Genomic DNA, 14,601 nt, shown 5'->3' on the forward strand with positions numbered 1-14,601 from the left:
GGGGGGAGGGTCTCCTGAAACCAGACAGGAGTTTCATTTCCGGTTCTGCTCCTTTCCTGCGTCCCGAGGGATATTCTTCTATCCCTTCCTTAGCCTTCTCTTAGAGGAGGAAATAAAGCAGGGTAAACCCAGTCTTTCGTTGACGTGGTCCAAATTTATTTCTGGGACAGAAGTTCAAAAACCGGTCGATTTTAGATTACTTTTGGACATTAAGGTTCTGATCGGGAGTCATGGTTGATTACTTAAATGTCAGCAATAATATATGTCAACACAAAGGGAGATTACGAAAGAAGTAATGGCGAAACTAGGCTTTTCCTATTCCTAGTCCATCACATGTGATTAGTTAAATGTATAGTTCGACTAACATGAAATTAAAAATTGTCACGATATTTTTTACACGCGATTTAAGTAAAATTATAATATTAGGACATTATTAACAAGTATTATATCAACTGAAGATCGCAGGTATTCGCGGCCAAAGTCTGAAGTAGCTTGGCTTCTGGGTTGTAGCCGCGTCCAATGTGAATGTATCACCGTCGTTTCGGTCGAAATTGCAGTCGCCATCATCAGGAACGATGATGATGGTCTTGCAGACGGCCGCCAATCACAAGGAAACAATCTCTAGCGCGGGCATAACATATTACAGTGTAACGAGCGGTCACATTATTTCCCGAAAAAAAAATTACATGTCCCTAGGTATTAGTACAATAAACAGTGTGAATCAGTTTATTATTACTAATTAGTTATAAATACCTATTCTCATCGTAAGGTTAATAAGAACATTTTAATGCGCATAGTAATAAAATATAATATAATAAAGACATGCTTGATTATTCTCTATTTACTGACCATGATATTTCACTCTCTGATTGCTTTGCTTTAAATTTTTGAAGTGAAAAGTTTTTAATTGAAACTTCTTACATCCGGTTACAGATAGCAGCAGCGCATATGATGTTATATACTTTTCAATACTTTTGTATAAGTTTACATAATTTGTCATACTTTCACATATCTGCACACTTTTCAATTATTTTGCAAACTTTCTCATATTTCGCAACTGCTATTCAGCAACTCTAAACTTACAACCATGAGGTTGGATTCAGTGTTAGCATTATAATTGTGGCTGTTTGTATAGACATATCCAATTGGGGCATGTACAATTTTCCAGCTATCATAATCCCATTAATACATTCTTAGATTCCATTAAAGACAGACGCTAACAAATAAAGGTATGTTTTCAACGCATAATAACGCCTGTTTCAAATATGAGTACCCTTAAGATGTCATATCCTTCTTATCTGTGAAGTAGCACGTGGTGGCTGTGTTGTGTGTATAACATCTAAGCTCTCTGTATATGGCATTTGGTAGCAGTATTTCGTGAATAGAACGGAAGTCTCATGGAACGGAAATGGTGATGCCATTTGTGGCGAATGGCGTGACCCAAAGTTCACAAAGCCAAAATAAACTTTATAATATTACTGTTTAGTAATAATTTATTAGAAGGGTAGTATTTTCATAAAATTCATTGTCGAAAATCAGGTCAAAAGACGAGTTTGATATATTTTCAAGACATTTCGCTTTAATCGGCACCGTTTCATTATATAGTATATAGTTCAAAAATTCTGTCTGCAAATGGAATGATTTGATAGTCGATCGTAGCTGCTCCGGCAGCGAATTCTGTTAGCAGATGCGGAAACTACTTGTGGTTCGTGTCCAGAAATTTAGTTGAAAACTTCAAATTTTCGTATATTTATCAGGCTCATCATTATTTTTAAAGAATACTGTATAAAAAATCTAGTGTCCGAGTTTCGTATTGTAAGTGTATTTGCAACATGATAACACAGAGTTCGCTCGTTACCGACGCGACGTTAAATGTCACATATCACAGGCGAGTATACTGAAAGACTCGCTCACATTTCTTTAATCGAGCACTTTGCAGTCGTTAGGCGTGGAAGCGCGTTGGACACTTCTCGCCCGTTACGGGAGTGATGTGAGTGATGGTATCAAGGCGACTTGAGTGGCGCGACCTGCATGTTGAACAAGTCTTCTCTATTCAGACACGAGAGACCAACGACTCATTGAGGATGCTTCAACATTTTGTGGTACGCAGGTGAAGGGGCGACGGAACACCATTAGACATGCACCGGTCACCATGCAATATATACTTGAAGATAAACCGTTGAATCGCTACAGGACGGTACTTGCTGTGCTGTGAAATCATTAGGAGCAGGATTATGGGAAGAGACGGAATGAATTGCACTACCCGATATTCCGCCTGAAATCCGAAAAAGAACCTCTTTCGCAGAGGTGTTGGTGTGGGCGCTTAAAGGTACTCGCATTTGGCATGCGTCTTGTTGAAGATGTACAGAATGTCCATAAATGAATGTACCAATTCCGATGGTATGTTATAACGGTTTAGTTAGAACAAATCATACATCAAATTGAATTTGAAATAACGCGTAGTTTTTCTTATAAAAGTTCAATATGTGCACCTTTAGTTTTACAGCACCTAAGTCCAATTCTTTTCACACTTTGGTTTACAAGTTCGGAGAAATGGAAGCAGTAGCCTTTACAAATCTTGTCTCAACCCTGGCAAATCAGTAGGTAGAGGTGGAACGTAGATGCGATCTTTAATAAAGCCCCACAAGTAAAACAATCGCATGGCGTTATGTCAGATGAACGTGGAAGCCAGCGTAAAAGAGCTCTGCCATCGCGACCATCGGTGGATATATTTGCCACGTGCGGGATTACATTTAAACTTTAAACGAAACACGCGTTGAACTGAAATTACAGCCTAACTCGTAGAAAATAGCAGAACACAAAACGTTTCGTTCTCAGTAGTCGCCATTTTGAGTAGGCGGCGCTGCAAGCGAGAAAACGACAAAGCAGTACTCGCGCATGCACTTGTCTAAAACTGCTTGAGTTTACTTTTAATTGTGACCTTGAATCAACACACTACAACGCTTACAGTTGATAATAATACAATTTATAACTGGAACATTATTTTATGGACATACAGTACAGTGCAAATGACAACTGTTGCTGTGAACTGCACGTTTCTATCTTCAGCTGGTTAGCGCTCTCTATCTCTTCACACACAGTGAGTTCCGAGGATACACTGTATCGTGACTTCTGCTTGTCTTTTAGCGTTCTATCACACCCTTACATATTCACCTCGAATGCTGATAAAAGCCGGTACATCACAGACCCATTATATCTCCCACAACTTAAGGCTTACTTTTAATAACTCGTTTTAAACACAATTTCCAAATCATTTGATATTTATAGTAAAATATGTAATTCCTCTTTCTGGAAAAATGAAAAATTTCTTTTAATAGCGATTTGCAGGACAACTGAGGACATTTATTGATAATCTTCCGTGAGCAGCAGTTTAATTTTTACGTTTAACGACAACGCAGTCCAAGCAGAGGAGGGGGAATTCACATATCCCCCGAAATCCTGAACAAATATACGTTCCCACAAACAAAAGAAAAAAAAATGTAAGCAAACAATGGGCAAAGTGGTTTTATCCTATTATGACTGCAAACCCCCTCCCTTGAAATCCAAATAAAATTCTGTGTACGCACCGGAACGACAATGCAATAATTATCATCAAAACATGGCAAATAATCTTCCTGGTTACTACACATTTCTATTTATTTGACTTTCAAACTTTTTTTTTACCGACTCAAAATGCCGAACTGCACCATATTTTAACAGATATGTAGAGTTATATTTTTAATATACAAAAGCACATGCAACGGTTCGTTGTTGATTTTACGAGAAATTAAGACCAAGATAATTTTTCCTAAAGTAAATATTATGTGAATCATGCTCAATTATCAATAAAATTAAATCAATTTTTTTATTCATCAAAAACCATGGCAACTTACTAACAAACAAACAAACAAATGTTTCTTCAAGCATTGAAAACTCAGTCGAAAATTTATTCCTTATTTATTGTTGAAATAGAGGTGGTCCAAGTATTTTAGGGGTTTAATTTTATAAAATATAAAGCCACTTATTTTAAAAAAATGGTAACTATAATGATGCAAATTATATAGGTATTTAATGATTTCCGATGCTTTATTTCAACATATGCTGGACGGCGAAGATAACTAAACTACTCTGCTAGACATTACAGTGTATTTACGGGTTTTTAAACCAAGAACAATATACTTTAATTTACGGCAGGGTTATTATTTTTTTACTGGATCTTCGTAGAATATACGCCAGTTTACGACTGTAAAGTTTTAAATTACTTTGTTAACAGGATAAACAGGTAATTTGATCAAAAGAGTATAGGTTTTTTTTTTTTATAAATCAACAATTTTTATGTTTACATACGTTTCTTATTGGATTTTATGTTGAAAATAAGTAAACTATATACCCAACAAAAATTACGGTTTAATGCTTTAGTTATTGAAGACACGTGAACAATTAAGAACCATTATTATTTGTAAGTTTTAGGTTAGAATTTATAAAAGGGCGCACAGCACACATGATGTTATTGGAATAGACTGCGCAGGTCGTGAAGGGTTTAGCGAAGAGGATCGCCTCACGAACTGTCGCAAGGTGTCACTACTGTTCAGCGCGCTTCATAATTCCTCGTATCCGAGCTTGCACGCTGCTCAAACTTCAACAGCTACGTTTGTACTTGAGGTCCGATTGAAATAAGCTAAGGACTAAATAAAGTCAATCATTAAGCCGACAGATATGTAGGCGTTTGAATTACAAATGGAAACGCGAATGTTATTAAATTCGTAAATGAATATCACGCAATTTTGTAGCAGCTCATTTATTAAAATTAAAATTGTAAATATGTTAAATTAATAATGATTACAGATAAAATAATGGTCACAGTCATATCTCCCGTGTCTGAAAATGTATCTGCGAAAGTTTTACCACTGAATTCTTTATAGTTTTTTTGTAAAGCTTGAATTTAAAAAATTCCCGAAAATCAGCAATAACTTAATTAAAATAAAAAATAAAAAATAAATTTTACACCAGAATGGTTCAAATCTTCTCTAGTAGATGAATCATTAACAAATATATATATATATATATTTTTTTTTTTTAATACGATGCTGGTGCACCAATCCCCTTAACGACAGACGCGGTTAGCATCTCTCGGTTGTCCGGAGATCTTCCAGGAGGCCGGTTGGGAGTCAAGAACAGCAGGGCGCTTCCACAACGACGCAGACTTCTTTTGTGGGAGGTGCGAGTGGGCGAGGAAACGGTCTGCCACAGCAAAAAGCACGACGACTGGCGAAGCTGACTCAGCATAAGAGGGCGGAACTATAGTGGGCCAACAGCGAGACAAGAGTTTAGAAAAAAATGATTCTGTCGTAGGACCGAGAAGTCGGTCCGACAGGGCGAAGTAGGATATATTCGTAGGATACTTTTGACGTTGAAAGTCTCAACCAATCAACGCGTTTGAAACGATCTTGCTTTAAATTTCAATTGATTCAAACGATAACAAAAAAAACTTTACATGTAACAGGTATACTGAAGGAAAAATCAGCCATTGCCTTTTCTAAGCAACCATTTCAGCATTTGCATAAAACCCCGGTCTCACTCATCACGTAAATTTAATTTTAGTGTTTTTAATGACCATTTCTAAAATTTGCACTCGATATCTACCTCCCTTGAATTTGTTGATCTGCCACAAATATTTTCAACAGATTATAGCTTGGTGTAATTTTTCGGGTTTAAAAAGTCGCGTAGGTGATGATAATTACGAAGACTTGCGCGCTTTTTCTACATCCTTGACGTTACATTAAGTTAAATTCTATTTAAATTATTTGCGGCACAACAACAAATGCAAGAGGGTGTATCGAGTCAAAATTTTAGAATACATCCCTCAAAGAAAGCAATAACGAAAGAAAAAAAACACAACATGGCGTACGAGACCGAGCCTTAATGAATCCAGAGAAAAATTTGAAAATCGACGTCAGATTAGACTTACTTGTATGAAAGCCGGATCCTCTGGAATGGGAGTCCACCATCCAACCACTGCACGAACTCCTGAAACAAAGCGAGTGATCTTTAATCGGGCATGTTCGCGTCCCCGCCCATAGCAGACAAGAGTAATTTTTTTTCTTTCAGAATTACAGTTCTTCAATATTTAGTTTGGACGGGAAACTGTCTACTGCGACGGCTGGCAGTAGCGGCGGGCAGTCGTCTGCTGACTTGAAGTTCTCACGTCAAACGTCTTTTAGGATCACACCGAAACACGCGGGCACCAGAACAGAAATTCTTACCGCGACGAAAAGTTCTATATCGTCTTGCCTCAACAATACCCTAACTATTAGTCTTGGAGACGTTAAGTGAGGTGTCATTATTTAGCGTACATAATCAGCTCGCTGACACGACGTTGTGTTTGCGTCGTGGGCTAGGGGTTGGCGGGGGAAGGGGAACCGCTCCTTTCTACTCAGAGCAGCTCACGACTCAGACGTGATGGCACGGTGATTCGTGTGTGCGTGTGTTTAGATCGATGGTTTAAGCTAGAAATAGTGTATTTTGGACAGCAGTTATATGTAAAAGTGTAAGGTAAGCCTGTGACTGTATTCGAGACCCTCGGCCCGCGCAAGCCAGCCACGTCTGTCGCTGGCAAGAAGAGGCTGTGGGCCACACATTTCTCCCTTGCCAGTGCGAACACTGTTCTTTCACACATTTATAACTTAATCAAAGTTTTCTGCTTAAAAGTCTCGAGTACCCATTTTTTTTTATGGTCCACGTCCATACCAACGATTTTTTTTTTTTAAATTCTTGCAGCCACTTCCCTAATGAGCCATGCTGTTATAAATTACAGTAAACCTACGTATTCTATATTTAAGAGTTCTAAGTTATTTAAAATAACTGAATCTTCGTAGAAACTACGCTGTATTTCGATTCCCCGAGTTGTATTTTTTTTTTTTTTCGTACTTACACACTTGGTCTAAAGAAGATTGTTTTGGCTGTAGACTTAACTAGATTTTTAATGCTGTGTTAATGTACCAAGAACGTTCTTTCGGATTAGTTTCCAAAGTGTCTGTAAATGCACGAAGATCCCTGGATAACTTGTGTAGGTGAAAATGTTTCTTTAACAGCGTAGAAGAACGCGGGTGGGCCCACCAGTTAGTCTAGCCCACGGGTCATCGTGATGAGGGAGGGTGGTGAATGGTAGGAGGGTTTGTGAGAGAGTTGGTGAGGGGAGGGTTCGCCGCTGGTTTCATCCTGCTGCGCGAAATGAGAATTCCAACAGCGGAGCACAAGGGCGCTCCCGCCCAGGAGACGGCTGTAGAGTGTTGGTGGGAGTGAGGGCTCTGCCGAGGATTGGTGGTTCGCCTGGGGGCGCAGACGTGCTCCGCTGACGCCGCATTATGAATTTTGCCCGCCCCACCCCCCCCCCCCCTCTCTCTTCCACTGTTCATCCCCACACCTACTCACCCAACTCTTTGCCGCGACCAGTTCCCCCATCCCTTTTGTTTTTATTAAGAACGCGCGCCCGCGGGGAAATTATCCAATCCGTTGTTATTATTAACAACGCGTCGGCGGAACTTTTTTTTTCGTTGTTGACCGTGATAAAAAACGTGGAGTGATTAAGCTCTCTGATTATTACAATGTGCTCCTTTTTAAATATATAGATTCTTGTTGTGGCCTTGGAACGGCTGCAAAGCCATACAACTAGACCAACACTTACTAAACAATGCTCGGTATGTAATCGCATTAGTGATGGCTCATTCATAACTTCGTAAAATCAGTAATACAATAATTGGTTTATTAGGAATTTTTTTTTCTTTTAAAATTTCCTCCATAATGTAGAGTCATTTCAGGTCTCACCTTAAAAGTTATATATTTTTAATTCGACACTTAGAAAAAAAATTGCTCTTGCCAAATTTTTGTTAAATGTAAAGGTGTATCGTAACTACATAACAAATATTAAAACGTTGTGTTGTCTAGCGTCACAACTTTCTCTTAATTTAAATAATTAGGAAACGATTACAAATAACTGAAAGGCAAAATGATATTTATAATGTTTCTACAAAATATATACTGAAATGATTTTCGAACTTAAGGTATAGTTCTATTTGTATAATTATATTTAACTTTTACATTATGTTATTCTAAATGCGGCCAGATTCATTGATTTAAGTATCTCGGTTAATTTCTTATATTTAACAAAGAAAAACATGCAAAAAAAGTTATAGAAAACAAACGAATATTTTATATTTGCTTATAATACAATTCTGTAATATTAAACGATAATTTTAGAACCAGCGTTAAAAATAAGACATTTTATATATTCTTTGGTATATCAAAAGTTAAATCATTCGTTATTTACTACGTAAACGAACGTATTCTACGAATTATCTTAAGCATCTAACTAAAGGTTTAAATCACTGCTTCGATAAAATTATCTTTACAAAATATTTCCTTCCAAATAAATATTGTTATAGAAGGATTTTTGAACGAAATTACATGTTTTGAGTTGTTTGTGAGTTAGCATCATATTTAAAATGAATAATTATTACTAATGCAACATTTTACTATGAAAAACATGACACGTTTTTTGAAACTGATGAAGTGGAAAATAAAGTTAGAGTTTTTTTATAAAATTCATAAATTTTTTATATAAAAAGTTTATTATTTTTATGTATAATATTTAACTATTAAAACACTTACCTGTTTATCATTTACAATAATTTAAATTAAACGTGTTTTTTGTAGTGTTGTATTGAAGACTAGTTTAAATATACTAAATTAAATTAGTAAAATAAGTAAAACAAACATTATAAATTTTTTTGAATTTTTTTTTTGCTTGGATAATCTACGGTGTGTAAAAAGCTTGATGTAGCTATTTTCTCACCCGCAATTATACATTTTTTAATCTTAGTCATGTAGAAGACAAATTCCTCATTGTATTAAATTATGGATCAATTCATGTGTAATGCAGGCATTATCATTTTACTACAATCGACACTAAAAATAATTATTGAAATTAATATTTTTCACACAAACTTTAAAATTGTTATAACGTATTGAGATGTGTATAAAGTATTTCAAAACTATTCATTTTAAGGTAATTACTGATGTAAAACTTTCATTTAAAAATAAAATAATTTAAATGTATAAATTTGTTTTAGTTTCACATCTTGGCAAATACAGATCATTTCTTGTGACTAAAGCACTGTGTGCTGTAATTGTGTTTGTAAATTAACAGAAATATTCATGTAAATTAACATATATTTTTAATTTTGTACATTAATATGAAAACATCTGCACGGCGATCGCAGTGTTACTGGGTTCGGACAATTACCCGAGCATTAATGTTTAGTATTGTTCCAGGACCTCCGATAGTAAATAGAATTTTGTGAACCGTTACCTGAATAGCTTTCCAGTATTCACCACGCACATTTATTACCACAGTAAAAACAAAACTGAAGTCCAGTTATCTAACAGTCGATTATCTTTCTCACGGCTTCCAAAAAATAATGCTTGAATTAAACTTCAATTAAAATAAAAAAATTATGCGCCAATTTTCGTAAGATCATCTCGAAAGTCCTATTCAGAACTAACCATAGACATGCGTTGTACAAAGTTACATGTAACTTAGGTTCACACCTCATAAAATTCATCAATACTCCCCCAGGCATATGATCCCGTTAGGGCGTTATCCTGGTTAGGAGAAAGATGGGTCTTTTACATGCCTGACACTCTTACCAGTGCCAAACATGGATTCCGAGAACCGGGAACTAGATTCGCCATTTCCAATCGCAGCATGTTACTGGTGAGCGCACGGCTAGGTCGAGAGGTTGAGGAGACCCGCCCCCAGTTCCGCCGTAAACCCCCAGACCACCTACAGAGCCAGCCCCCTCTGTGGGATCTGAGTAGCACCGACACGGAACCATACCACTCACATCCCTGGGACCCCTCGGTCACCCAGTTGCTCGTGATCCAGCTGAGGCCTATCCAACCCCTACTAGCTCAGCAGGCTAGTACCCGAGCTTGAGTAGCTCAACACTTCCACTCGTCAACAGGGCGGGGACCCTTCGCAGTGTTCTCCAAGCATAGGAGGACCACTACCACCACGTTTTCCTACTCCAATCCTGATCCTGAGCCATTAGAGGAAATCTCAGCGGGAACTATCACAGTAAAGGATCAGTCCCATGGCACCCTTCATTTTCAGGTATAGTGCTTTCCCGGGCAATCTCAACGCGGCCGAGCACCCCCGAATCCGGACATGGATGACCTTGGGTACTTCAATATCAGCATGTCTCCCACCCGAAGGTTACAGATGTGCCAAAGCCCGGGTAGGTAAGGTAACACCAAACCAAGGACTGCCTTAATTACCGACCCTTAGACTATCCCCCGCCCAAGGGTTACAGCCCTGCCAGGGCCCGGGTGCCCAGACCAGGAGGAAACCCCCGCAGCGCAACCACGCTTTGCTATTCCATATGCATCATGGATTCTTCACGTTGAATCCAATGCTTTGAGACAGCACTTGGGTTTGGGGGTCCAAAACCCCCCAGTGGAATTTCTGCAGGAACAAAGCATAGTCACCTGCTCACAGCTTACTGATCCACCAGAATTCCCGATCCGACACACCGAGGAAGTCAGAGGAGTGGGCACCCCCGGCATATCCCATATTTGTTTAAACACTGGCGCCACGGGAAGGCTATGGGTTGCCGTATGCGGGAGAGGCTATATATTCGCATCACACACCATTTTTGGAATCCTACTAAGAGCTTCCCTCAGATACTTAAGCCAACTACAGCTCCGACACGTCATTGATCCGCTCTATATCCCAGAGGGTCTACAAGGAACCCCCAGGGATGCAGGAACCTTAAGCCAGCTGTACAAAGTTACAACATATTTCTTGTATTACTACAAACTATTTCTGGCAACATGTAAAGGTACAGAAATCAAATGAGGTGTTGTGTTGCTCACGTCGCGCCGTGTGCTTTGCTTCCAGAATGTTCGCGACCGAGCGGCGGGCGGCTATCTCCTGAAGCTGCTGAAGCTGCGCGAGGCAGGCCCGCGGGCGCGACTCCTGTGACGCCCGCAGGACTATTATGGGATGGCGTCCCACGCGCCCAGAACCACGCAGCCAGGACGGCACCCCCTCCCACCGCTCGCGGCGACCCTGCAGACCACGCTCGTCGGCCAGCTCTACGGCAACCTCAGCACGGCGACCTCCCCGCCGACTGAGGAGTCGGCGCCGCAGTGGACCGACGTGTTCCTGACGGTGCTGAAAGCGGGCGCCATGGGCTTCATCATCGTCACCGCCATCCTCGGCAACCTGCTGGTCATCGTGAGCGTGATGCGCCACCGCAAGCTGCGCATCATCACCAACTACTTCGTGGTGTCGCTCGCCTTCGCCGACATGCTGGTCGCCATCCTCGCCATGACCTTCAACTTCAGCGTGCAGCTGGCGGGCCGCTGGCTGTTCGGCTTCTTCATGTGCGACTTCTGGAACTCCATGGACGTGTACTTCTCGACGGCGTCCATCCTGCACCTGTGCTGCATCAGCGTGGACCGCTACTACGCCATCGTGAAGCCGCTCAAGTACCCCATCAACATGACCCGGCGCGTGGTGGCCATCATGCTGGTGGCCACCTGGCTCGCGCCCGCAGTCATCGCCTTCGTGCCCATCTTCATGGGCTGGTACACCACCGAGTTCCACCAGGGCTACCGGCGCCAGCACCCCGACGAGTGCGACTTCAAGGTGAACAAGGTGTACGCCATCGTGTCGTCGTCCATCTCCTTCTGGATCCCCTGCACCATCATGGTGTTCACGTACCTGGCCATCTTCCGCGAGGCCAACCGCCAGGAGAAGCAGCTCCACTCGCGCATGGGCAAGGCCATGCTGATGAGCCACCACCACCGCAACAGCAGCGAGTACGGCAACGCCAACGGCGACGTGATCAGCACCGGAGGAGGCTCCTCCAAGACGCTCACCGCGCACGAGGTGCACCACGGCGAGGGAACCTTGCACTCCACGCCCACCAAGGACCGCAACATCATCAAGATGAAGCGCGAGCACAAGGCGGCGCGCACCCTCGGCATCATCATGGGCACCTTCATCCTCTGCTGGCTGCCCTTCTTCATGTGGTACGTGATCACGTCGCTGTGCGACGACAGCTGCTACAACCCGGACAGCGTGGTGGCGCTCATGTTCTGGATCGGCTACCTCAACTCCACGCTCAACCCGCTCATCTACGCCTACTTCAACCGCGACTTCCGGGAGGCGTTCAAGAACACGCTGCAGTGCGCCTTCTGCAGCCTCTGCCGGCGGCCGCCCTCCGACCTGGACGCCCTGGACGTGAGGCGACACTCGCTGCGCTACGACGAGCGGACCAAAAGCATCTACTCGGAGACATATCTCAAACATATCGACAGGAGACGTTCGAGCGAGTTCGGCAGCAGTCTGTGATGTGAAGGTAACGTTAGGATCACGGTGACCGAGTTCAATTGACGACTAGGAAAGTGCGCTCCGTACCGAAGACTTGTTTGACTTATTGCGTAGCCATGGCATTATTATTTTTTTCTGTTTGTTTACGAAATTTTAATGAGCGATTCACCAGGAAATTCTTGTGCCGACTAACACCGGGGTGACTAACTGTCCTGCATCTTGATTAAAGATAAACTAGTCATTTGTCGTTGTATTATTGTGTGATTATAAACTTCCAACAGATTTGAACAAACGCTGTGAAATAGCTTATAATTTAGTCAATATATACGGGTACCACAGCATAGTATTGTGTATTGAGTTAGTTTGAAACATAAACAATATTTCTGTTTCCAAATAACCACTTTCTTGATAATTCTTTGCAATAATGTCTTATTTGGAAAATGTTCTAATCTCGATAGTAAATAATAGTGACTGATTTCCACAGTTGTCAAAATTATGTTTTTTTTATGTACGTTTAATAGAATGTAAACGTTTGTTTGTAACACTGTCAATAAAAATAAAACAAGATACGAAATTCCAATGTACACACAATAGAGTGGAGAAATTTCCACAAAAATACCTCTCCTGCTTAAAAACATATTTTATGATGAAACGCACAGCAATAAAAAAATTCTTTTAATTTATTTTTACATTGGGATATGTAAGAGGACTTTATTATTCAACTTACGTTGGGCTATATAAAAAAGACAAATTTACAAAAACGTTTAATAGCAAACGTTCAGCAGGGTCTTGCTTATTTTTCTACATAATCGCCAAAACGATCGAGGCGTTTGTCATATCTTAAAACAAGCTTCTTGATGGCTTCTTCGAATAATTTGTTTGCCAGTGAATACAGATAATAGGGCCAGCGCCTGGATCTCTGTCTCCCTCACGACACTGTTGTGAGGCGGATGAACTACCGGCGCTGCGCATTCTTACCCACTATTAGCATCTCTTGCAATAAGTCTTGACGCGGGAGTCTGTGCGCCACGCGATTAGTCCACCCGCCTCACAGCGGCGTCGCGAGAGAGAGAGAGATACAGGCGCTGGCCCTGTATCTCTATTCACTGGCGGCTAACTACGTCGAAGAAGGCATCGAGAAGCTTGTTTTACGATATGACAAATGCCTCAATCGCTTTGGTGATTATCTAGAAAAAATAAGCAAGACCGTGCTGAACTTTTGGTAGTAAAATATTTTGTAAATTTGTCTTTTTTTAAAGCCCTTCGGAGGTTGAAAAAAAATCCCTCGTATTTCAGCATATGTACCTCTGCGTTGACTTCAACACATAAATAATTTTGATCGTTCGCTAAATAAAACACTTCTTGTAAATTTTATTGTTTTCTAAGAGATTTATAAAAACTTTGCAATACCTCTGATTTCTTTTCAAAGTTGAAAAATTTACGATTGTTTATCGAATAAGTTGCCAATATTTATACGGAAAAAATAATTAGTAGTAATACTTTAATGTTATCTGAAGAATTGTAATGCTTGAAAGATAGAATGCAATTTTTAACACGTGACTGTCAAAAAATTGTGATATGTTATCTTTTTGTATATAATTCATATTTCCTTCCATCTGTAATATGACACTTTTAATCATATTTGCTCACACAATGTTGTTTAGTATGTACATAAAATGTTTCTCATAATTTTGTTTAGTAACAAATAAGAAATGCTTAAAAATAAACAGATAAAAGCGTGAGTAAATCATATTTTCATAACAATAATAGTTAAACGTTATAAGTTCAAAATAATTTCACCTTTTGTAAGTAGTTTTGACTGATATGAATTTATATTTCCATTATGTGTACAAAAAGTAATTGTTTTTTAACCATGGCTGACTTCATAATTTTTCTTTATTTTATATTGTAAGTACAACTATGTGTTTGATGTATGCTTCTAAATTTAATGTGGACCAAATATATTATACGTGAAATGAAAGAATAATGGTTAATCCGATCAATTCAATTGTTCTGAATGACACATACCGCACAAATAGACTTGGAAAGCTTAAATATATGAATAAGCTGGCGACAATCGTTTTCTGCTACTTGTTTCACTGTGAACGCTTTTAATCGTGTATAGTTCTACATCTATAATCGTATTATAATAACGAACAGATTAATATATGCTTTATTCAATCAGTTTATTTGGGATATCCTTA

At 39.9% G+C, this 14,601-nt stretch overlaps 1 protein-coding gene across 4 annotated transcripts in view; it reads left to right on the forward strand.

Annotated features, from left to right (window-relative positions):
- The window catches only part of LOC134539580 (octopamine receptor beta-2R-like), a 697,934-nt gene extending 684,975 nt beyond the window's left edge, over positions 1-12,959 (forward strand). For all 4 annotated transcript variants that reach the window (XM_063381737.1, XM_063381735.1, XM_063381736.1 and 1 more), the window contains one exon: positions 10,958-12,959. In XM_063381737.1, the coding sequence (XP_063237807.1) occupies positions 11,063-12,418 (1,356 nt within the window). In that variant the 5' untranslated portion in view covers positions 10,958-11,062 and the 3' untranslated portion in view covers positions 12,419-12,959. The remainder of the gene's footprint in view (positions 1-10,957) is intronic.
- The last annotated feature ends 1,642 nt before the right edge of the window (positions 12,960-14,601 follow it).

Source organism: Bacillus rossius, chromosome 15 (genome assembly GCF_032445375.1).
Source record: "Bacillus rossius redtenbacheri isolate Brsri chromosome 15, Brsri_v3, whole genome shotgun sequence".
In the NCBI taxonomy this organism is placed as follows: Eukaryota; Metazoa; Arthropoda; class Insecta; order Phasmatodea; family Bacillidae; genus Bacillus; species Bacillus rossius.